The following is a 24050-nucleotide window of genomic DNA, read 5'->3' on the forward strand; positions in this document are numbered from 1 at the left end:
AATAAATATTTTCCCTTGCAATTCTTTCCAACAATTTCCTACCACTGATGTAAGGCTCACCGAACTGTCATTACCTGGCTTATCTCTGCCGCCATTCTTGAATAAGGAACCACAATGGTTGTCTTCAAGTCTTCTGGTACCTCACCTATGGCTAGCGAAGTTGAAAAAATCTCCATCAGGCCCCAGCAATTTCCTCTCTATCCATAACTATCTTGGGCTTATCTCATCTGGCCCTGGGGATTTATACGACTTAATTTGTTCCAAGGCATCTAACACCTCCAATGCTAAAATCTGCGAGAATATCACCGTTCCACCCCCTGAACTTCATCTTCCATCTTCCTGCTTAATGAATACAGATAATATGTATTAATTTAAGACCTCAAGCACATCCCCCAGGCTCTGTGCACAGATTGCCCCTTTGGTCCCTAATGGACCCTGAAAACTGATATACAGTGCATTCAGAAAGTATTCAGACCCCCTTCACTTTTTCCATAGTTTGTTACATTACAGCCTTATTCTAAAATGGATTAAATACATTTTAAAAAAATCAATCCACACACAAAACCCCATAATAAAAATGCAAAAACACGTTTAGAATTTTTTGCAAAGTAATTAAAAAGAAATAACTGAAATATCACATTTACATAAGTATTCAGACCCTTTACTCAGTGCTTTGTTGAGGCACCTTTGGCAGCGATTACAGCCTCAAGTCTTCTTAGGTATGATGCTACAAGCTTGGCACACCTACATTTGAGTAATTTCTCCCAATCCTCTCTGCAGATTCTCTCAAGCTCTGTCAGGTTGGATGGGGAGCAGCGAAGCACAGATATTTTCAAGTCCTTCCTGAGATATTCAATCGGGTTCGTCCGGGTTCTGGCTGGGCCCCTCAAGGACATTCACAGACATGTCACTAAGCCACTCCTGTGTTGTCTTGGCTGTGTGCTCATGGTTGTTGTCCTGTTGGAAGGTGAACCTCCACCCCAGTCTGAGGTCCAGAATGCTCTGGATCAGGTTTTCATCAAGAATCTCTCTGTACTTTGCTCCGTTCATCTTTCCCTCGATCCTGACTTCCCTCTCCCAGTTCCTGCTGCCGAAAAACATCCACGCAGCATCTTGCTGCCACAGCGATGCTTCACCATAGGTATGGTATTGACCAGGTGATGAGCGGTGCCAGGTTTCCTCCAGACATGACGCTTGGCATTCAGGCCAAAGAGTTCAATCTTGGTTTCATCAGACCAGAGAATCTTGTTTTCCATGCCATTTGGGAACTCCAAGCAGGTTATCATGTGCCTTTTACTGAGGAATAGCTTCTGTCTGGCCACTCTACCATAAAGGCGTGATTGGTGGAGTGCTGCAGATATAGTTGTCCTTCTGGAAGGTTCTCCAATCTCCACAGAGGACCTCTGGAGCTCTGTCAGAGTTATCACCGGGTTCTTGGTCACCTCCCTTCTCCCCCGATTGCTTAGTTTGGCCGGGCGGCCAGCTCTATGAAGAGTCCTGGTGGTTCCAAAGTTCTTCCATTTAAGAAATGACGGAGGCCACTCTGCTCTTCGGGACCTGCAATGCTGCAGATATTGTGTTATACCCTTCCCCAGATCTGTGTCTCGACACAATCCAGTCTTGGAGGTCTACGGATAATTCCTTCGTCTTCATGGCTTGGTTTTTGCTCTGACATGCACTGTCAACTGTGGGACCTTATGTAGACAGATGTGTGCCTTTCCAAATCATATCCAATCAATTTAATTTACCACCTCCAGTTGTAGAAACATTTAAAGGATAATCAATGGAAACAGGATGAACCTAAGCTCAATTTTGAGGGTCTGAATACGTATGTAAATGTGATATTTAAGTTATTTATTTTTAATTATTTTGCAAAAATTTCTAAACACCTGTTTTTGCTTCTTCATTCTGGGACATATAAAAAATGAATTTAATCAATTTTAAAATAAGGCTGTAACGTAACAAAATATGGAAAAGTGGTCTGAATACTTTCTGAATGCACTGTATAGTCCTGTAGAAAGCAAAATGAATGGGGATAAACAATGGGTGGACATGGAGCATTTGATGTTAATGAAGGGAATCAAGACAAAGTGCATTGTTTGACAAATTAATCAGATGGATTTATGCCTATTTCTCTTACTTTTCAATGACATGTATTTAAATCTTTTTTTCAAAAGATAGTCATAATCATACAGCACGTAAATAGGTCAATTTTACTTCGGAGTCACGTGAGTGACTACTTGAAGAGCCCGCTCAGCACGCATGCGCGGCATTGCGTTCAGCAGTGCAACAGCGGCCGCACCGGGAGTCAGGCTCTCCCGCTACAGGGTGAAAGAACGGACCGTCAGGTAAGTACCCTGAGATCAGGTTTTCTTTCACAGGAGAGCCTTCTGCTTTGTTTCAGGTAGAGAACAAAGGCTCTTGAACAAACCTGTCCCCCTCTCGACTCCAACGGAGGAGCGTTCCATCTGGGGGGGCAGCAACAGGCGGTAGGACCGCTTACCGGGCGCTCCGCCATCCCCGACACCATGCCGAGCCCAGTCCCGCTAGCGCCTGAGCAGCGGGCTGGATGTAAAGCTACCGAAGAAGCGTCCAGCCGGTGGCTTCCGAATTGTCGGACGGGGATGTCTCTCCACCCGCACGGGGGAGAAACAGCCGCCTGAGCCGCATGGAGCGGATCCTGGAGCAGGTGCTCCAGCGAGACGCGCCGCGTGAGGGGCGCTCTCGCAGGGGGAGTTCAGGCACTCCCTCCACAGTGTCTTGTGCACTGCCCATTGCTTCCTCCTTACCCAAGGGTAGATTTGGTGACCAGGACTGGGCTGGTCAAGAAGAGGGGACGCTGGCTGAAGATGTCGGGAATATGCAAGGGGTGCAGGAACAGGAAGAGCTGCTGGGTGTGGTGGACCGCTACGTGGCAGCCCCACGTGCAGGAAGGCCGTTAGAGGCCAAACTAGCGGCCAGCATTAACCACCTCTCCAACAGGCCCCTACAGGAGCAGGTGGTCAATGAGGCCTTAGAAATGTATACAGCTCCAGAGAACTGTGAGTCCCTCAAAGTGCTGGCTGTAAACAGCCAAATCTGGGGGCACGTTGGGGCAAATATTCGGAACCAGGAGCTAAAACTGCAGCGGTTCCTCAGTTTCCTGACGTCAGCCATCACATCGTTTGCTCGTTCCGTGGACAATACGGAGATGACCACTAATCAACAAGATACTCTCGCTCTGTTGCGCAACATGCAGTTCGAGATCAACAACCTTTGTAAAGAAATCATAAGACCTGCCATAAATCCTAAATTTGCGGGGTTGTGCAAAACCCCAGCCACTGAGCCAGACACACTGCTCTTTGGCAAAGACCTCACAAAGCAAATGAAGGATATGGAAGAGGCCTCAAAAACTTTCGGTCTCATGAGGGCAGGCCCCGGGACGAGCAAACCAAAAACAATAATTCCCAAGCGGCAGCACTCCATCGCGTCCACCAGTCGACGTCTACCATATGGGACTGGTGAAAGCTCGGGGTCCGCATTCTATCACCGGAAGTCTTTTTTAGACCAGGGCCCAGAGCGGACCCCATGAAAAATGCGCCACCCCCCAACATCACCGCCACATCAAACAACGCGCAAGACTCGTTGGACCGGGAGGAAACAGAAGAAATACCCATAACCATGGAGGTAGGTGGGTCTGGTTCCTACCAGCATATAGAAAGTAGGGGCTTAATACTAACAAGGGGGAGATTACACCTATTTAAAGAAGCATGGGAGTCTATCACGAGTGATCAGTATATACTCAATGGCATTAGTGGATACAAAATACCATTCATACTAGAAAAATTGCCACCAGTTCAACATTCACCCCAGAGGGTATTTTCCCTCTCAGTTAAAGAAAAACGAGAGGGACAAGCTGAACTGGTGAGACTAATTACAAAGGGTATCATTGAAAAAACAAAACATGAACCCTTGGAATTCGTATCAAATATATTCATTAAAACCAAAAAAGATGGTGGATGTCGCATCATCATTGACTTAACTTCACTAAATATGTTTGTTAAGTATATACATTTCAAAATGGAAACGTTTGTTACTGCCAAACAACTAATTTCCAAGGGATACTTCATGGCAAGCATTGATCTTAAAGATGCTTACTATTCAGTACCCATTCACAAGGATCATCGCAGATACCTGAAATTTACCTGGATTGGGCAGCTATGGCAGTTTAAAGTGTTACCCAATGGCTTAACATCAGCCCCAAGATTATTCACCAAGATACTAAAACCAGCTCTGGCAATATTAAGAAGACAAAAACATATTGTCATGGCATATCATGATGATATCTTAATAGTAGGCAAGACCATGGAATTGACTATGTCAGCTGTATCAGCTACCAAACAGTTGTTTGAAACCCTGGGATTTGTCTTACATCCAGATAAATCTAAGTTGAAGCCATCCACAACCATGGACTACTTGGGCTTCACAATTAATTCAGTCCACATGACTGTAACATTGCCAAGAGACAAAACAGTTGAATTGGCACAATCATGCAACAATTTAATGGTCAACGAACGACCAACTATTCGACAAGTAGCAAGAGTAATTGGGAAAATGGTAGCAGCATTTCCGCCTACACAATTCGGACCTTTGCACTATCAAAACTTACAAAGAGCAAAGGTACAGGCACTAAAACGACATGCAGGTCATTATGATCGTGTCATGAAGTTACCCACTGAAGCAATATCAGAACTACAGTGGTGGGCAAAAAACATTTGGCATAGTTTCAGCCCTATTATCATCACTAACCCTACGTTAGTTATCCAAACAGATGCCAGTGCTCAAGGCTGGGGAGCAACTAACTCCATATCCAGCACAGGTGGTAGATGGACTAACCCAGAGTCATCATTACTACTTACACTGGAGATGAATTATCTAGAGATGTTGGGTGCCTTTTATGGATTAAAAGCATATGCATCAAATATGCATCACTTGCATGTACGGTTACAAATAGATAATACTACGGTAGTGGCCTACATTAACCATATGGGCGGCATAAAATCGTTATCATGCGACAAGTTGGTCAACACAATTTGGCAATGGTGTGTCGAAAGACATATTTGGCTATCAGCAACTTACCTGCCAGGTAAGCTAAATACAGTGGCAGACACCAGGTCACGTAAATTTAATGACAACATCGAATGGATGTTAAACCCCAAAATATTTGCAAAAGTTATCAAGCAATATGGCACGCCAGATATCGATTTATTTGCATCAAGGCTAAATCACCAGGTACCTATGCATGTTGCTTGGGAACCAGACCCTGAGACAGCAGCGGTAGATGCGTTCGCGCTGGATTGGGGAAATTTCTTCTTCTATGCATTTCCTCCCTTCTGCCTCATCAGTCGGGTACTACGCAAAATACGAATGGACTCTGCTTCAGGTATTTTGATAGTACCCGACTGGCCTATGCAGCCATGGTTCCCAATACTCCATGACATGGTTGTTGAAACTCCGATGGTATTCCCTAGTGACCCAGAGTTATTAACACACCCAGTGTCAGGCATAAGCCACCCGTGTCATGAAAAAATCAAACTGCTGGGTTGCAGATTCTGAACAGACCACTTCTGGGACTGGGATTATCAGAACAAACCGTCAACACCATGTCAGCATCCCTCCGAACATCCACTAAAAAACAGTACTTGTCCAGCATCAAAAAATGGGAGAAGTACTGCTTGGATACAGGGACCACCTACTCAACCGCTACAGTTACCAACGTACTGGAATTCCTGGCGAACCTTCACCACGATGAAGGACTCAGCTACAGTGCCATCAACACAGCTAGAAGTGCCCTGTCTGTCTATTTAAAACCAGCTCCAGGACAACAGGCCATGGGGTCCCACCCGCTGGTGGTCAAACTAATGAAGGGTATTTACAACTCTAACCCCCTAGACCAAGGTACACCCATAAATGGGATGTCAGTGTGGTCCTGACACCTCAGGGGATGGCCACCAGCCAGATCCCTCAACCTGGAACAATCTATGCTCAAAACACTCATGTTGATGGCACTTGTATCTGCACAGAGGGTCCAGTCACTACACCTATTGCGACTGGACAGCATGCTCACAGCTCCAGACCAGATCTCTGTCATTATCCAGGGACTGATCAAACAGAGCAGACCAGGAACACCTAATCCAGTCGTGGAATTCCGGGCTTACCCGCCAGAACCACGGTTATGGGCCATGACCCACCTACTGTCCTACATAGACACAACCAAAAATATTCAAGGGAGTGAAAAAGCCTTATGGGTCAGTCATAAAAAACCTTATGACGAGCCAAACCAAACGAGCTAAACCATTTCGAGATGGCTCAAGCAGGTGCTAAAAGCTGCTGGGACAAACACTAACGTGTACAAATCTCACTCCACCAGGGCAGCATCCACGTCGACGGCCAAAAGAATGGACGTGCCTATAGACCACATCCTGGCTACAGCAGGATGGTCGGGAGAAAGAACGTTCAGAACTTTTTATAATAAGCCGTTGGCAAAACCTGCTTTATTTGCAGAATTTTTTTTACAGACTGCAAATATTTAATTTAAGCCCAGGGGAGCAATTTAATTTCTTTGTTGTTATTGTTAAAAAATACCATTGTGTTTTTCTACAAACAGATTCATTGGTTGATTACGATAACACACTTCCTCCCTCAAGGACTTCGGCAGTGAGTGAAGTAATAACTGTTACACGGTTTGAAATCACAGAGCTTTAAAATCTTCACGTAGTCACTCACGTGACTCCGAAGTAAAATAGTAAGATTAAACGAGCTTACCAGTTTGAAGTTTGATCTGTATTTTATGAGGAGTTACGATGAGGGATTACGTGCCCTCCGCTCCCACCCTCAATAATATGGGTCAAACTGATAACTGATGTCTCCTTTTCTTTACTATGTTTATTTCAATAACTGTCTATCTGTGATTCCACACCGCTGCTTTGAAGTATGCCGCGCATGCGTGCTGAGCCGGCTCTTCACGTAATCCCTCATCGTAACTCCTCATAAAATACAGAACAAACTTCAAACTGGTAAGTTCTCATTTAATCTTACTATTCTCCCTCATTTCCATGGCGACATGTGAGGCAGCTCTCTACGGATGCCATGTGCAGTGGTCCTTTAAGGGTTGATAACCTTCACTAAGATAACTGTGGCACTAATGCAGCAGTTGTTAGCTGCAATTAGCCCCATTGGGAATAAATGCAAATAGCTTGCATTGGAAGCAGCAACTACTGTACTCACCTGTAGGTAATATGAAGAACATGCTTTCAAAAAATCTTTTTGGTGGAAAAATTAGATGGATGGCTAGTAGTTTGCAGACAACACAATACTTAGTGGAATTTGTGGACAGTGAAGAAGGCTGTCAAATGAGAGAGCAGGATATAGATCAGTTGTGGGATAAGATGGAGAAATGGCAGATAGAGTTTAATTCGGACACATGTGGGATGTTGCACTTTGGAGTGTCAAATTCAAGGGGAGAGTATGCTGTTAATACAGGACCTGCCACAGATTGATGTAGAGAAGAATCTTGGGGTCCAAGTCCATAACTCCCTGAAACTAGCAATACACTTAGATAAAGTGGTAAAGAAGGCATTTGGTATGCTTGCCTTCATTGTTCAGGACATTAAGTTTAAAAATCTGGATGTCATTGATATAGTTATAGTACTTCGGTTAGAAGGCATTTGGAGAATTATGCACAGTTCTGGTCACCCCATTATAAAAAAGGACGAGAAGGCTTTGGAGAGGGTGCAGTAGAGTTTGAAAGTGATGTGTGGGTCAAGTTTTTTACACAGAGAGTGATGGGTACCAAAACGTACTACTTGGGTTAGTTGCAGCATTTAAATGTGTTTAGATAGACACATGAATATACAGGGAATGGGGGAATATGGAGTACATACAGGCCGAAGGGAGTAGTTTAAGTAGGCATCATTTTTGGCACAGAAATTGTGGGACCGAATTCTGGTACCAAAGGGCCTGTTCCCATGTTGCACCATTCTGTTTTATGTTCTACTTGACCAAGTGGGACCCGTTGGGCCCCGTTGGGCCCCGTTCCCCCCAACGCAATATTCCACCACTCTCCCGTTCCCCCAACGTAATCCGTTCCCCCAACGCAATATTCCACTACTCACCCATAACCCCCAACTACGCAGGTGCGGGTCATTTTCCCTCATCCCCCAGCAATCCGTCCCCCTCTTCTTCACCCTCCCTCCTCTTTCACCTCTCCTCCTCTCCTCCCCCATTCCCTACGCTCATTCACTCACTCCCTACCCGTCATTATGAGGTGCAGGCTGCTGTTTTTTTTTAATGTAAATGAAATCCCATTGTGATGTAATTGTGGGGTGGAGCACTGTTGACAGGCAGTTTATGTAAATGAGATCCCATTGCAAACTGCCACTGCAATTTCGTAATTTTTCCAAACTGGATTTTGCAATGTTTAAAATATGAATAACTTGTAAAATGTATAATCTAATTGAACAAAACATTGATACTCCACACCACAGGATAATGGTGAATACGATGGTCCAAAAATTGTAGCGCTATCATGTATTGTTTTGGTGTAATTTCAGGAGCACACTCATCACATCCACACAGACACACACAGACAGACACACAGAATCACAGACATAGAAACAAATAAGATGAGAGTTTTAATAATATACTAGAGTAAGTGGGACCCATTGGGTCTCATTCTCACATGGGAGAGCTGGCGCCCCATGCATTATTCCACCTCTGCATTTGGTGGCCAGTGTGAGGGGGGGGGGGGAAGCTTTCTGGAGTGCCAGTATGGGTGTTGTGGGCAGAAGGGACTGGTTTCCAGAGGGCTAGTATGGACATTGTGGGCCAAATGGATTCTTGGGATCACAGTTCAGTCAGTTACGGCTGGTGGATTCACAGTTCAGTCAGTCACGGCTGGTGGACTCACAGTTCAGTCAGTCACGGATAGTGGACTCACAGTTCAGTCAGTCATGGCTGGTGGGCTCGCAGTTCAGTCACACAAGGTTAGTAGGCTCGCAGTTCAGTCACTCATGGCTGGTGGGCTCGCAATTCAGTCACTCACAGTTGGTGGGCTTGCAGTTCACACACTCACAGCTGATGGGCTCGCAGTTCACTCACTCATGGCTGGTGGGCTCGCAGTTCACTCACTCACGGCTGGTGGGCTCGCAGTTCACTTACTCATGGCTGGTGGGCTTACAGTTCAGTCACTCATGGCTGGTGGGCTCACACACAGACACACACCCTCCATCACACACACACACACTCTCCATCACACACACATGCTCCATCACACACACACACACACCCTCCATATCACACACACACCCTCCATCTCACACACACAGCCTCCATCTCACACACACAGCCTCCATCTCACACACACAGCCTCCATCTCACACACACACACCCTCCATCTCTCTCTCTCACACACACACACCCTCCATCTCACACACACAGCCTCCATCTCACACACACACACCCTCCATCTCTCTCACTCACACACACACACCCTCCATCTCTCACACACACACCCTCCATCTCACACACACACACCCTCCATCTCACACACACCCTCCATCTCTCTCACACACACACACACCCTGCATCACACACACACTCACACCCACGCACATACACACACACACACCCTGCATTACACACACACTCACACCCACGCACATACACACACACACACCCTCCATCACACACAAACACACACCCTCCATCTCTCTCACACACACACACCCTCCATCACACACACACAATCACACCCACACACACACCCTCGATCACACACACACACTCACACCCACACACACACACACCCTCCATCACACACACATCCTTCATCTCTATCACACACACACACCCTCCATCACACACACACTCACACCCACACCCACACACACACACACCCTCCATCTCACACACGCACTCTCTCACACAGATACACACACACACACCCTCCATCTCACACCCACACACACACCATCCATCTCACTCACACATCCGGGACATATATGACAGTAAAACTATCTTGAATCTACTCACGCCCTACTTCTGGAATGAGTACGACCTCTGGACTGAGCGGAACTCTGGAATGAGCGCGACCTCTGGACTCAGCCATAGCTGGTGGGCTCACAGTTCACTCAGCACAGCGTAGACTCACAGTTCACTCAGCATGGCGCAGACTCACAGTTCACTCAGCACGGCGTAGACTCACAGTTCACAAAGCATGGCGTTGAATCACAGTTCAGTCAGCACAGCGTAGACTCACAGTTCTGGACTCAACTCTCGCTCACGGCTTCTGGGCTGTCTGACTCACGACCGGCCTCCGGGGTTTTATTCTCCTGGCCCCTGAAAGGTGCGTTACCTTCATGGTGACTGACAGATGAGAAGACCAATCTGCTGATGTCACGATTTTTTAAACCTTCATAACTTTTCTATTATTTCACCGATTGGAACAAAACTTGGGGCGCTTGGAGCATAGGAGTAAGATGGCGAAAAAATCATAGCGATACAGGGTAGCATTTTTGCGCAAATTTATTTACAACGTAGACCAAAAGTGGTCAAGATGAAAGTTTTAGTAATAGTATAGAAGATAGATGTTCTTTCCACCCAATTTAGCAATTCTTTCAGGGGGAATTGAACTGGTGCAATGATATTTTAGTGCGTCTAAATGTCCAATCCAGTTTATATGCTTAAAATATCTAGATCTCATCTTAACATACTGAAGGCTAAAGAACAAGTATAGCAAAATGGGGTTGAATTTCCCATTCTTTACCAGCCAATTTGAAACCGTCCGCTGAAACGATGATAATTTATCTTCCTCCTCGTCCTTTGCTTTCTCAGTATTAATCGCATCGAGAACTTTCCTAATGGCAATTACGGATGCTTCCACATTCTTGATATCCCTCAGTGAATAAAGAAGAGAACTTATCACCACACTGTCCACTATTACAGTAAAATTACCGCAAGGGGCAAGATGCAGATATCATTCATAGGATCCAATTTAATGGGTCTTGAGTCACATATGGACCAGATCGATAAGAATGGGTAATTTTGTTCCCTTAAGGACCCGAGGGATAGGTTTAAATAAACCTATCACTTTATTTAACCGTCCAGTAGTTTATTGGTCACCTTGCTGCTACTTTTTTATGTCACAGTTTTACTTGAGTGCTTAAATGGACTCAAAGAATATTTGAACGGTTGGGGTTTGAATGCCAAATCCACCCCTGGTCTCAACACACCCTTTGGTCTAGAGAAGGAGATGAGGACTAGATAGATTGGCTATGATTATACTGAACAGCAGGGCAGGTCTTAGGGAAAATATTGTTTAGCAGATTTAGTTGCCATGATGAACAAAGTAATTAAGGAAACTATTTTGGATAACAAATTTCTACATTCCACTTATTCATATATTGACAATTATTCATATACTGTTCATAAAATTGCTGTTACATGGATCCATCCTATTTTTATACATGCCAACTGAAGTCAATGGGCGTCAGGTTTAACACTTACGGGTGGGAAGGTAAGGTGGTTGTCAGTAGCTCCTTCAGCAGTAATGGATATTTACAAATCTTTTGCACCGGCATAATCAGAAACCCATCTAGTTGGAGGTTGATCATCTGTTGATGCATTCGACAGACCTCAAAAAAGTAAGTATATTTTTCCACCATTATCAGTTTGGACCATTCCTCAAGAGCATCTAAGTGATTTTTGCAGTATTCAGCATACATCATAAAACTTGGCATCTGTGAATAGAAAAAAAGAGAGAACAGTCAGTAGGTGAAACCTAGATGAAACATAGGTGAGCAGAGCTGCTCAGTACAGTAGTTTAATTTATTGTCACGTGTACCGAGGTACTGTGAAAAACCTTGGTTATGCGCTATCCAGTCAGCAGAAAGACAATACATGATTAAAATCGAGCCATTTACAGTGTATAGATACATAAGGGAATTATGTTTAGTGCAAGGTAAAGTCAGCAAAGTCTGATCAAGGATAGTCCAATGAGGTAGATAGTAGTTCAGGATTTCTCTCTGGATGTGGTAGGATGATTCAGTTGCCTGATAACAGCACAGACTATCAGTGACAGAGTGTTCATTATATACTGACAGGGGATTAAAATAACAGTTTACATTTCTGGAAAGGTGACTGGATATTGTTTAGAGAAACACAATGGATTTTAAGGATGTGGGGCTTTAGAAAGAAAATTCAGAGCCTGGTTTGGGGGGGGGGGGGAGGGGGGGCGGGTGCAGATTATGTCTGCAGACCCACAGCAGTTTGTGTCTGTTCATTAACCATCCCCACACAGATCTGGCACAATTCCATTTCTAGGCTATTTAGCTATATCATGGTTTGTGGGATTTGAGATCCTGCAGATGTACTTGACTGGGCTCACAAACTGAGGAAACAGTTGATGTAGCTCTTAGCTTCATGCTGAACTTAATATTCCAGTGAAGGTTAACACTACCTTTTAAATTGCAGAATAAACATATTGCTCAGATTTATTTGAAAATAACAGGCAGAAAAAAAAGTTAATGCTTCAGGTAGACGATCCATGGTAAAATCTGGACAATCATACAGATGTATTATTACTTCAAGTAAATATAATCGTATGCAGGGGAAAGAATGCCGAGAGATTAAATGACAATAGAAATGATGGAGCAAGCAGTAACAAATCAAGAATAAATAGATACATGTAGCAGAAAGCATCACCAGTACTGGCAATTAAAAAGTGAGACAAAGAGGTGTTATGTGAAATGTTGAACAAAGTTGAGTCCAGAAGTTTACAGATTGATGTGAAGTATTATCAACATGTTTGCCATCAAATCTTTCTTGGCTTCCATTTTATTACAGATTAGCATTATCACATCCCTAACCTCCTCACAACTCCCACATCCTCAGTTTTAACATACAACTTGGCACAAAATGTCCCCAAGTTATCACAGAGTTTTGTTTAAGAAAGGGAGGAGAAGACACACAGAAGCTCCCCATCAGCAGTTGGCAGATGATGCCTGCAGACTCACAGCAGCCGATAAATCCATTCCCATTCATCCCGCCGGTCTTCAAAATGCTCGTTCATATGTACAGGCTGCCCATAAGCCAAATGTTCCTGACCTGGGAGGGATCTGTACAGATATCAGTCCTGAGTATCTATATTACTAAAAGTCTCATCTTAACCACTTCCTGTTGCACTGTATTTTAGCGGATGCAGAAATGACGACTAAGTTTTCTGAACGGTTTTTATTGAACACTCGCTCCTTAGCAAACAGGTCTCTGCATACACATCTGATCACATCTCACACTCACAGTCGTGGTCAGCAAAACAACTGTGGCGCGAAAGCGAAACCACGCGAAAACAGCAGCCCCTCCTGAGTCACATGACCGCGGCTTCCAAACGCCGGGTTTGATACCTGCGTGCGCCAGCAGCCACCGCTACATGTGCCACCCCCCAGAATCTGCGGTACGAAAATGCACGGGTAACTGGATGGTTCGACCGGAATGCGTAGTCCAAGGTCGCGGGGTGAGCATAACATTCGGGGCCGGCAAAACAGAACCAGAGGGACGCGACAAACGCGAATGAGGGACAGGTGTAATAAAGGGGACCAGTGAAACATAACCGGGGGTAACAGGTGCAGAGGGCAGGAAAACAGCCGAGTGACGCCCTGTACGCCGCAGAGTGGCCACAGCTACCGGGCTCTCCTCGTCGACGTAGGCTGGTTTAAGGCAGCTGACGGAAATGAACTCCTCCCTGCCACCCATGTGCAAAGTGAATGTCGAGGTACCAGTCTCTAACACCTTGTACGGCCCTTCGTACACCCGCTGTAACAGCGAGCGGTGAGCATCCCAATGAAGGAAAACATAAGCACAATCCCGTAACATAGTAGGCAGATGCACCGCGGACGACCGATGTCGGGAGGTGGGGACCGTGACCAACGTGCGTGCCTGCTCACGAATGTCAGCTAGCACCGCTGAAGCCGAAACCTCCTGATCACGGGTGGCGGGCAGAAAATCCCCAAGTACCCACAACGAGCCATAAACAAGCTCGGCTGAGGAGGCATTGAGGTCTTCCTTAGGGGTAGTTCTGATGCCTAGGAGAACCGAGGGCAACTGGCCAACCCAATCGGGGCCGGTGAGACGGGCCTTCAACGCCGATTAAGGTGTCTGTGAAACCGCTCGACTAACCCATTTGATGCCAGATGATACACGGTGGTCTGGTGCAGCATCGCGCCGTACAGCTGTGCCATACCACACCACAGGGAGAACGTGCAAAAGAAGTCGGCCCCCAATATCAGCTGGTCGACGTCAGCAACAGTGAACTTTCATCTATATGGGTGGGAGTCAAAATTTAAGTCAAGGCCGTAAGTTCGAATGTCGCTCCCATTAACGGCCAAGAGGACGGGTCCTACCTTACCGACACAGGTATCTCAAGCGGTCGGTGGCAGGATGCTGGCTATTGCACCGGAGTCAACCAGGAAACGGTGGCCGGAATGGCGATCACAGAAGTAGAGGCCTTCGTTCAGGCCGATCGCGTTTGCCTCTATGAGCGATCGGCCGAGGCATTTCACTGAAACGAGCGGGGGCTTCGACATCTTCGGGCTTTCACACCGTAACGGAGATGGTAAAAACACCAACGGCATCGGCTGTACACTGGCTGCAGTGATGCTTCTTCGGTGCTGGGCGGATCCTGACCTTCGTCCCGATGTCTTCTCTGTTGCACCCTAGCCATGGCAGTGAAAGAACAAACGTCCCGCCATCTGTGGGTCCATAGTTCATCGGCTCTCTCTGCCACGTGCTGGGGATCACTGAAATCGGCCCAGGCGAGCATTAAGCGGACTTCGTCCGGCATCTGTTCCAGGAAAGCCTGCTCGAACAACAGACACAGACGATGCTCATCCATCAGGGCCAGCATCTTCGCCATGATGGTGGATGGATGCCGATCGCCGACACTGTCCATGTGGAGGATCTTCACCGCCCTGTCTCTATGGCTGAAACCGAAGGTATGTAGCAGTAGGGCTTTTAAACCCTTGTATTGGCGATCATCGGCGGGTCTCTGATATACGGCAGCAGCCTCGAGGCACAGTCCCGCGGTAGAGCTCCCACCACGTGAAAATACATCGTGTCATCCGCTATTATCCTGTGCAGATGAAACTGTGCCTCTACATGGGCGAACCACACCTGAGGTTGATCGGGCCAAAATGAAGGCAGCTTGAAGCCTGGTGAGCCCTGCCTCATGCCGGCTGATTCTGCGGGGACGTAGTCCTCCTGCATGATCTCTGTCTAACGATGGCAAGACAAGTCAGGGTCACCAATTTAGCGGATGCAGAAACGACGACTACGTTTTCTGAACGTTTTTTATTGAACACTCACTCCTTAGCAAACAGGTCTCTGCATACACATCTAATCACAACGGTGGTCAGCAAAACAACTGTGTTGTGAAAGCAAACCCGCGCGAAAACAGCAACCCTCCTGAGTCACATGACTGCAACTTCAGAACGCCGGGTTCGATACCTGCGTGCGCCAGCAGGAGCCGCTACAGTACATTGATTTTAGAAAAAACGCTGCCACTTACGGCTGTGATTTTTGGCCATTTTACTCAGAGTCCCCCTCCGCTGGTCAGGACAAGAGGATTTTTCCCATCGATGAAAAATAAAAGACTTATTAATGTTTAAAATATGTTGAGATTCTCCTCTCCTGAAAGCCATGCCCCTTCAGGAGGGACTCTAAATTCCGGATTTGTGGAGGTGCCTCAATTCTCTGCAAGATGGGGGAGCGAGAGATTGCAATTCTCAGTCTGAGCTGTGAATAACACTGAACACATGTCTACTAAACTGTGAGTGGTTTTACTGACCTGTCAGTGCCCTTAATGTGGTTTGAAAATATAGTTTGAAAATGCAAAAATGTTTTTTGGTTTGAAAATGCAAAAGTGTTTTTTGGTTTGAGAATGTTAAAGTTACCTTGAATAATTGAAAAGTTGGTTTGAGAATGCTAAAGTTGCCTTGCCTAATTGAAAAGTTGGTTTGAGAATGCAAAAGTTGCCTTGCCTAATTGAAGAGTTGGTTTGAGAATGCTAAAGTTGCCTTGCCTAATTGAAAAGTTGGTTTGAGAATGCAACTAGCCTTGCCTAATTAAAAAGTTGGTTTGAAAATGCAAATGTTGCCTTGCTGTCTATGTCATTAAAAGTCTAATCGTGACCACTTCCTGTTTGTGCTCTATATTGATTTTAGGAAAAACGCTACCACGTATGGCTGTGGTTTTTGAGCATCTTACTCACGTCCCCCTCCACTTATCAGATGCCGAGGATTTTTCCCATCGATGAAAAATAATAGTTATTAGTGTTTAAAACATGTTGGGATTCTCTCTCCTGTCAATCACGGCATGAAGGCCACGCCCTTTCTGGTGGGTGGGACTATAAAACCTGGAAGTGTGGGCATGGCTCTCTGCAAAAGGGGGAGGGAGAGGGAGAGGGAGAGGGAGAGGGAGAGGGAGAGGGAGAGGGAGAGGGAGAGGGAGAGGGAGAGGGAGAGGGAGAGGGAGAGGGAGAGGGAGAGGGAGAGGGAGAGGGAGAGGGAGAGGGAGAGGGAGAGGGAGAGGGAGAGGGAGAGGGAGAGGGAGAGGGAGAGGGAGAGGGAGAGGGAGAGGGAGAGGGAGAGGTTACGACGCTCACGACGCTCTGTATTTAGTGGCCTTCCACCCTGCTTGAAATGGTATGAAACTGCATTTGAATTTGCTGGCCTTGCACCCTGCTTGAAATGGTATGAAACTGCACTTGAATTTGGTAACCTTGCACCCTGCTTGAAATGGTATGAAACTGCACTTGAATTTGGCGGACTTGCACCCTGCTTGAAATGGTATGAAACTGCACTCGAATTTGGTGGCCTTGCACCCTGCTTGAAGTGGTAGCAAACTGCACTTGAATTTGGTGGCCTTGCACCCTGCCTGAAGTGGCATTTCAAGGAATAGCCGTGAGTTAACTGCCAGCCCATCAGCCTTGAGTGAGTGAGCTGCCAGCACACCAGGCTTGAGTGACTGAGCTGTCAGCCCAAGAATCTATTCGGCCCACAATGTCCATACTAGCCCTCTGGAAACCTGTCCCTTCAGCACACAACACCCATACTCGCGCTCCAGAAAGCCCCCCCCCCCCCACCCTCCCTCCCGATATTGGCCACCGATATTGGAATTGGTGGAGAGGTGGAATATTGCGTTGGTGGACCAGCCCTCCCATGATAAGCTGGGACCCGACGGGTCCCACTTAGTCTAGTAGACACTAAATGCTGGAATAACTCAGCGGGTCAGGCAGCATCTCTGGAGAAAAGGAATAGGTGATGTTTTGGGTGGAGACCCTTCTTCAGTCTGATTCGAAACATCGCCTACTCCTGTTCTCCAGAGATGCTGCCTGACCCGCTGAGTTACTCCAGGATTTTGTGTCTATCTTCAGTGTAAACCAACATCTGGAGTTTCTTCCTACACATTTTGTCCAGCAGAGTATTTTCGGCAGTCTCTTATTTTTACTTCAGATATACAACGTCAACATATTCTGCCATGCTCCCGTTGTCCATATTGTTGAAGCTGTTTCAAAATTCTTGAACATTTCAACAGTCAACTTTGTGGTGGGTGGGATTTATGTGTATTATACCAGTCAAAAGAGAATCAGTATAGTTCATCAGCACTCACTTGCTCCATGAAGCAGACACCAAACTCACTCATGTGGGGATGTTCTAAGTTGTAATTCTTCTCCATGCAGGATAGCAATTTCTTGTGCATTTTGTAAATGTCCACGATGTTTGAAAAGAGAGTTATCATTCGTGCATGAGGGAACAAGTCTTTTGCTTTATGACACTGTTTGTAGTAGCCCTGAGGTAGATAGGAGAAATGGATACCATTCTTTTAATATGATTATCATACTGAGCCGGGACAAAGTTTTATCCAATTACTATAGCAGGTTTGCTTCAATGCAACATATTCGCCTTAATATTCCAACCACACTGCCAGCCCATGAAGATGATTGATCCAGATGGAGTGCAGTAAAGGATATGGCCCTATGGGACAAATAAATGCATGGCAGTGGAGGAGGGAGGAAGCAGTAAAATGAATATAATCGTCACTAGAGCAAGTGCAGACCCGTTAGGTCTGTTCCCCCAACGTGTGGTTGCGGGGGGTGGCATGCGGCATCACACACACTAACTACCCCCCCTGCACACACGCTAACTACCCCCCTTGATATTATATTGTTATTAATTTGCTCCTTTTACCCCATAACCGCCATATCCACTGACGCATAGCCCCCAACTCGCAGGCGGTACTAGAGAGGGAGGGGGGGAGGTGTAGAGAGTGAGAGCAGAGAGAGAATGGGGAGAGACAAAGAGAAAGGTGCAGAGACAGAAGGGCAAGAGGGAGAGGGAGAGGGAGGGTGGGGGAGGACGGGTGAGAGAGATGGGAGGAGAGGAGGAGGGGAGAGAGGGGGGCTGAGAGGGGGGAAGGGAGGGGGAGGGTGGGGAGAAGATGGGGTGGAGGGAAGGATGTAGGGGAGGAGGGAGGGCAGGAGGGAGATGGGGTAGGGGAGAGAGGGGGTAGAGTGTGGAGGAAGGGGTAGAGGGGTACGGGGAGAGAGGTGGAAGAGTGGGGAGAGGGGGAGGGAGAGGGGTGGGGGCAGTTCATCTATTCCCCACTCCTCTCCCTCTATTCCCACACTATCCCCCTCCTCACCTCTGCCTTTCCCCCTCTCCCTCAATCCACCCACTCCCCCTCTTCACCTCCCCAGGATCTCGCCTGTCCTCCGGATCTGCCGAACTTGCACGTTCATAGAAACACAGAACAGGGAGGAGTCAGAGAGCCAAATGCCAGCGCGCGTGTTGACGTGACTGCCGTTGATAACTGCCAGCTGACAACAGCCCTTTAAAGCCGCTAAGGCAAGACGCGTTCGCCCAGGAGCGAGCGTTCACAGCAAAGAAGCACCAGCTTCTGACTCTCTGAAAACCCACAGCTGGAATGAGCACACAGGGGATGGGAGGCAAAGATCTTAGAGCAGAGCTAAGATCTTTGATGGGAGGGGCGCGCAGGCGGTCGGGGCTTCGTGAGCTGCGCCGGCTGTGAGGAGGAAGTCAGCGGAACTTATGAGGAGAAATTCAGCGCGTCAGGAGTCGCTGCTCCGAGATCTGTAGAACAAAGAAGCTATAGCGGAACTCAGCTGTAGAATCTTTGTTCTGCAGAACTGTCTCGATATTTCTGTGCCTTTAATCCACAGCGGTGGACGGCGGGGCCTGGGGGCAGGTGGGCCTGGATAGGTCAGCATGTGGGCATTGTGACGTCAGCAGCCGGTGAGCGCAATTTAAATTTTAAAAATTTAGTTTTGTGATAAATTTTATTCAAAATCTGGGGAAATAATTGATCAAGGAGTGGATTTCTGAACTCATAAGTTAAATCCCTACCGAAATTGCAAAAGTTGCGTCTGGTTTTCGAGGAGATACGTTTCAAATGCAAAACAACACACACACACACACACAATTTTAATAGATACAAGTGCAGACCCGTTGGGTCTGTTCCCCCAACGTGCGGTTGAGGGAGAGGGGGGGGGGGGCATGCAGCATCACACACATTAACCATCCCCCACATACACGCTAACTACCCCCCTTGTTAATATATTAATATTATTAATTTGCTCCTTTTACGCCATAATCGCGCTATCTACTGATGCATAGCCTCCAACTCGCAGCTCGTCTATAGAGGGAGGGGGGGGGGGGTAGAGAGTGATGGCAGAGAGAGAAGGGGGGGAGAGGTAGGGGGAGAGGGAGGGAGGGGGGAGAGGGGGGCGGAGAGGGAGGGGGCGGAGAGGGAGGGGAGTGATATGATATGATATATGATATGATAAGTGTTGTCATCATCAAGTGTGCTCTTAAAAAATTGCTTACAGTAGGTGCTCATGGCTATACAGTCATGCAGTTTGTGCACATTCACCAAGAAGGGTCAATTCTATGTGAAAGGTGAAATATGTGTAGTTCTTAGGAGCAAGGAGCTTATCATAAGTTCACAAGCATACATACTCGATGCATTTTTCTTTGATATTATAGAAGCATGTTGTGAAGTAAATTGGGAGGTGCTAATCTCCCTGATTTACTCGATGTCTTGCCCATTCCATTTGCAACAATTCCTCCCATCCAGCCAACTTCCAACATTAGAATCCCATTCATTCAGATCTTTTCTGGACCACCAGTGTATTATATTGCCAGCAATACAGACCTTGAAGGTTAGAATTTTCCTGTCTCGAAAATTTCCTCTTCCTCTTGGATTCCCCTTGCCAACCTTCTACCCTCTTTGTACATTTTTGCAAGCGCCTATCTGATCTCCAGGTTGCTAACCATTTTAATTCCCCCTCCCATTACCACACTGACCTTTCTGTCCTGGTCCTCCGCCATTGTCAGAATGAGGCCACATGCAAACTGGAAGAACAGCACGTCATATTCCGCTTGGGTAGCTTACAACCCAATGGTCTAAACATTCTCCAATTCTAAGAATTTCTAACAATCCCCCAGCCATCCCTCTTCCCTATCTTCCCCCATACTTCCCTTTTGGCTCACGCCATTTTCTTCATCTCTGCCTTTTGCTCAACCATTGGCCTATCAATCTCCCCCTCCCCTCTTGCCTGTGTTCACCTATTATTTGCCATACTTCTTCCTGCCCTCCTCTCCTCTAGTGTTATTTCCCCCCCTCCCCCCTACAATCAATCTGAAGAAGGATCTTGACCCGAAATGTCATCTATCCATGTTCTCCAGGGATGCTGCCTGATCCGTTGAGTTACTCCAGAACTCTATGCCTTTTTAAGTACATGTAGATCATTTATTAAACCCCCTAGCAGCAGCCTTGGTGCAGTTAGTCAATGCGGGGATGCATTTTCTATGAGTTCCTGCTGATTTAGCCTATTGACTTAACAGGGAAATTTAACATACTTAAACTTACAAATGAAAGGGGCATTGAATATGATAATCCATATTGGGAAAAACAATGGAAAGGGTAGACAGGAGCAGCACACAGAGAAAGCGTCAATAAATGTAAAAGCATAAACAAATTATGGGGATTATATTATTATTTAACCAACACAAACATGTATGCAGAATTGAGGGTGAAAAAAATCAAGCTGTTGGAAGAATACAGCAGGTCGGAAAGCATCTACGGAGGGATAGAGACAGTTACCATTTCGAGTCGAGACCATGCATCAGACCAAATGCTCTGGTCGAAAATGCACAAAGTGGTTTTTACACAGCTGCTAATATTTGGAATGCAGGATTGTGCAGGCAGATTCAAATATGGCTTTTAAAAGGGAATGAATACATGGAAGATAAGTAGTTGCTCTCACAGACCTAAAGGCCCTAATTTATTTTTCAGCTGATTGCGAACCTTTGGAATTGGTCACCTAAAGTCTGATTCATTCTCAAGACTGAAATTCTTCGACATTGTGGACAGAGGGTTGGAAAATAGGTAAGGTTCAGGAACAGATGTGATCATATTGAAAGCAGAGCTGGCTCATGATGCTCACTCCTGATTGTATTCCCCATGCTCTTACATCTTTAAAATAAAAAGTACCACAAAGTTCACTTTGTATCTTTAGACTACTTACCTCATGAATATCCCGTAGATTTTTGACATAGTCCCTCTCCGTGTTTATGATCTCTGTGATGACGTTTGCTCTTTTATTCTCTATATCTGGTAAATGTGCTTTTCGTATCGGACGTGGCTTACGTTCAGGTATCGATGTCTCCATGGGCTCATTTGCTTCCTGTTCCTCCTGAGAATCCATCTTCAAGAACATAAGTAGAACCTTCTTTAAATACCTTGAGTAAACATAATTACACTATCTAGAACTCAGTCCAACATTTTCAATAATAATAATAATAATAATAAATTTTATTTAATGGGCGCCTTTCAGACATCTCAAGGACACCTTACATAGTAATCGGAATAAAAACATATAATCGGAATAGAACAGATAAAAAAGACATCACAGAGACACAAATTAAAAACAGAATTCAATCCAAAAACAGAAAATCAAAAACACAGTGTGAAGAGAGAGCAGCGGCAGCCAAAGCGCGCCAGCATCCACTCTCTCTTCACGGCAGCCATCTTGGACACAGACCTACAGGACTACAATTAGACAAAAAAATCATCCCCCCACAGTGGATAGCACTGTGGAGGAAGGCACAATGTCCAGTCCCCACCCCATGTTCACCCCAAAGTCAGGCCTATTGAGGCCACCGCAATTGCCTCTACGGAGGCCCGATGTCTCTGGCCGTTCTCACCGGGTGGTCTTGCCCCGGCGTCGGGAGAGTCCTCTCGGCGGCTGAGCCACCTGGAATGGCCGCTTTCTGGCTGGAGCCCGCGGCTGCCGAAGCCGACAAGGCTACGCCAGTTTGGAGCTCCCAGGCTCCCGATGATAAAGTCGGCGCCGCCTCTCCGCACTGCCGCCTCTCCGCACTGCCGCCTCTCCGCTCCGCAGACCCGCAGCCCGGAGATGTTGCTCTCGGCGGTCCAGCTCGCCAGAGCTCCAGCGCGTCGCTCCAGCGGGGCGACCCAGGCAAGGCATCGCCCGCTCCGCTCCACTCCGCTCCAGCGCTCCAACGCTGTGCCGCCGCCGAGGCCGAGGTGCTGGGCGGTCCCCGCCAGGAAACGGTGCTCCAAGCCCGCAGGTAGGCCACGAGGACGGGTCGACGGGCAGCCCGGAGAACATTCACATGCTTTTGTTCATATAATTGTTTTCTCTGCAATGTCGGGGTGGTTTCAGATCCGTGGCCCTGTAAGCTTTGAAATATTACATTTAGAATGAAGATTTCCATGTGTTTCTTTTGGCAATATATCTGTAGAAACTCAAAGTGCCTAGATTGACATACAAGTGCATGTTACAGTGATTTCTGATTTGACCCTGCATCTTACCTCAATAATTCCACTTAACTGAGCGATCATGTGGGGAATTTGGAGCATTGTGTGCCTTTCAAACACAGGAGCCTCTGCCTCCTCCAATATTGATAGAGATGCGAGCATTTCAGTGATTATGATGTTATTTTCCGACTCAACTTCCACTAATGGTTCCAGGTCAACAGTTTCAGATTTTGACACTGATAATGTGCTGTTTTCTATGGATTCATCATTGAGGTCATCTGGTGTTTCACTTCGTCCATACTACAAGAACAAAAATAAAATAGGATTTAGTGTGCACTTATCAATATGATACTCCCATTTATTAATAATGTTTGCACCACTGAAATCAATTAAGAATTATGCTTATTATATGAAACTCAGAGATTGTAAACTATTTGTCTTCTTCACCTTACAACTGTGGATACTCAAGGTTGCAACTGATGAATTTTTGGACATCAGGATGTCAGAATTTGTGGGCATTGGGCAGAAACTTAGATGAAGCGCAAGATCAGATCTGATTGTATTTATTGTCTCAGACTCAGAGTGCCCACTCCTGGTTCAATTTCTCCTTTTTCTGCACCTTTAAATTGCATAATGCCATTCTGTCATTGAACCTGGATGGCACCTCTTCAGAAATTGAAGAATGACACAACGTGCTGGAGTAGCTCAATGGGTCAGGCAGCAACTCTGGAGAATATGGCCACATGAACCTATCTCTCTTCTCCAGGGATGCTGCTTGACCCGCTGAGTTACACCAGCACTTTGTGTCTTTTCTTGTAAACCAGCCTGCAGTTCCTTGTATCTTCAGAAACTGGAATAACCTATCTGTTCATGATGAGGTCAAGAATACATATAAGCTTCAATGAACATTCAGTTAAGTATTCCTGTTATATGCATTCAAATCACAGACAGATTTTAACTGCTAATGATCTTCATGCTAACAGTGAGAGACAAAATGGCCCACAAAATAGCAACAACCTGAGTATTACAATTTATACAGTGTCAGATTACTGAGAACTGGTATCAAATCAAAATACCACTTAAGCAGCTGACTATATATTAAAATTAGTAGAAAGATCACAATGATATCCTATAATTCTTGCCCCTGGTATTGCCTT

The 24050-nt window shown here is 46.2% G+C and overlaps 1 protein-coding gene across 1 annotated transcript in view; it reads right to left on the reverse strand.

Moving 5' to 3' along the window:
* LOC116980139 (rho guanine nucleotide exchange factor 9-like) overlaps window positions 1–23412 on the reverse strand; it is a 38268-nt gene extending 14856 nt beyond the window's left edge. Inside the window, exons 1-7 of the mRNA XM_033032249.1 lie at window positions 23341–23412; window positions 22948–23193; window positions 21638–21817; window positions 17701–17880; window positions 15205–15306; window positions 11545–11777; window positions 10805–10934 (exon numbers count right to left, since the gene is read on the reverse strand). Of these exons, the coding sequence (XP_032888140.1) occupies window positions 10805–10934; window positions 11545–11777; window positions 15205–15306; window positions 17701–17880; window positions 21638–21817; window positions 22948–23193; window positions 23341–23412 (1143 nt within the window). The remainder of the gene's footprint in view (window positions 1–10804; window positions 10935–11544; window positions 11778–15204; window positions 15307–17700; window positions 17881–21637; window positions 21818–22947; window positions 23194–23340) is intronic.
* Between the last annotated feature and the right edge of the window lie 638 nt (window positions 23413–24050).

Source organism: Amblyraja radiata, chromosome 13, assembly GCF_010909765.2.
Source record: "Amblyraja radiata isolate CabotCenter1 chromosome 13, sAmbRad1.1.pri, whole genome shotgun sequence".
Lineage (NCBI taxonomy): Eukaryota > Metazoa > Chordata > Chondrichthyes > Rajiformes > Rajidae > Amblyraja > Amblyraja radiata.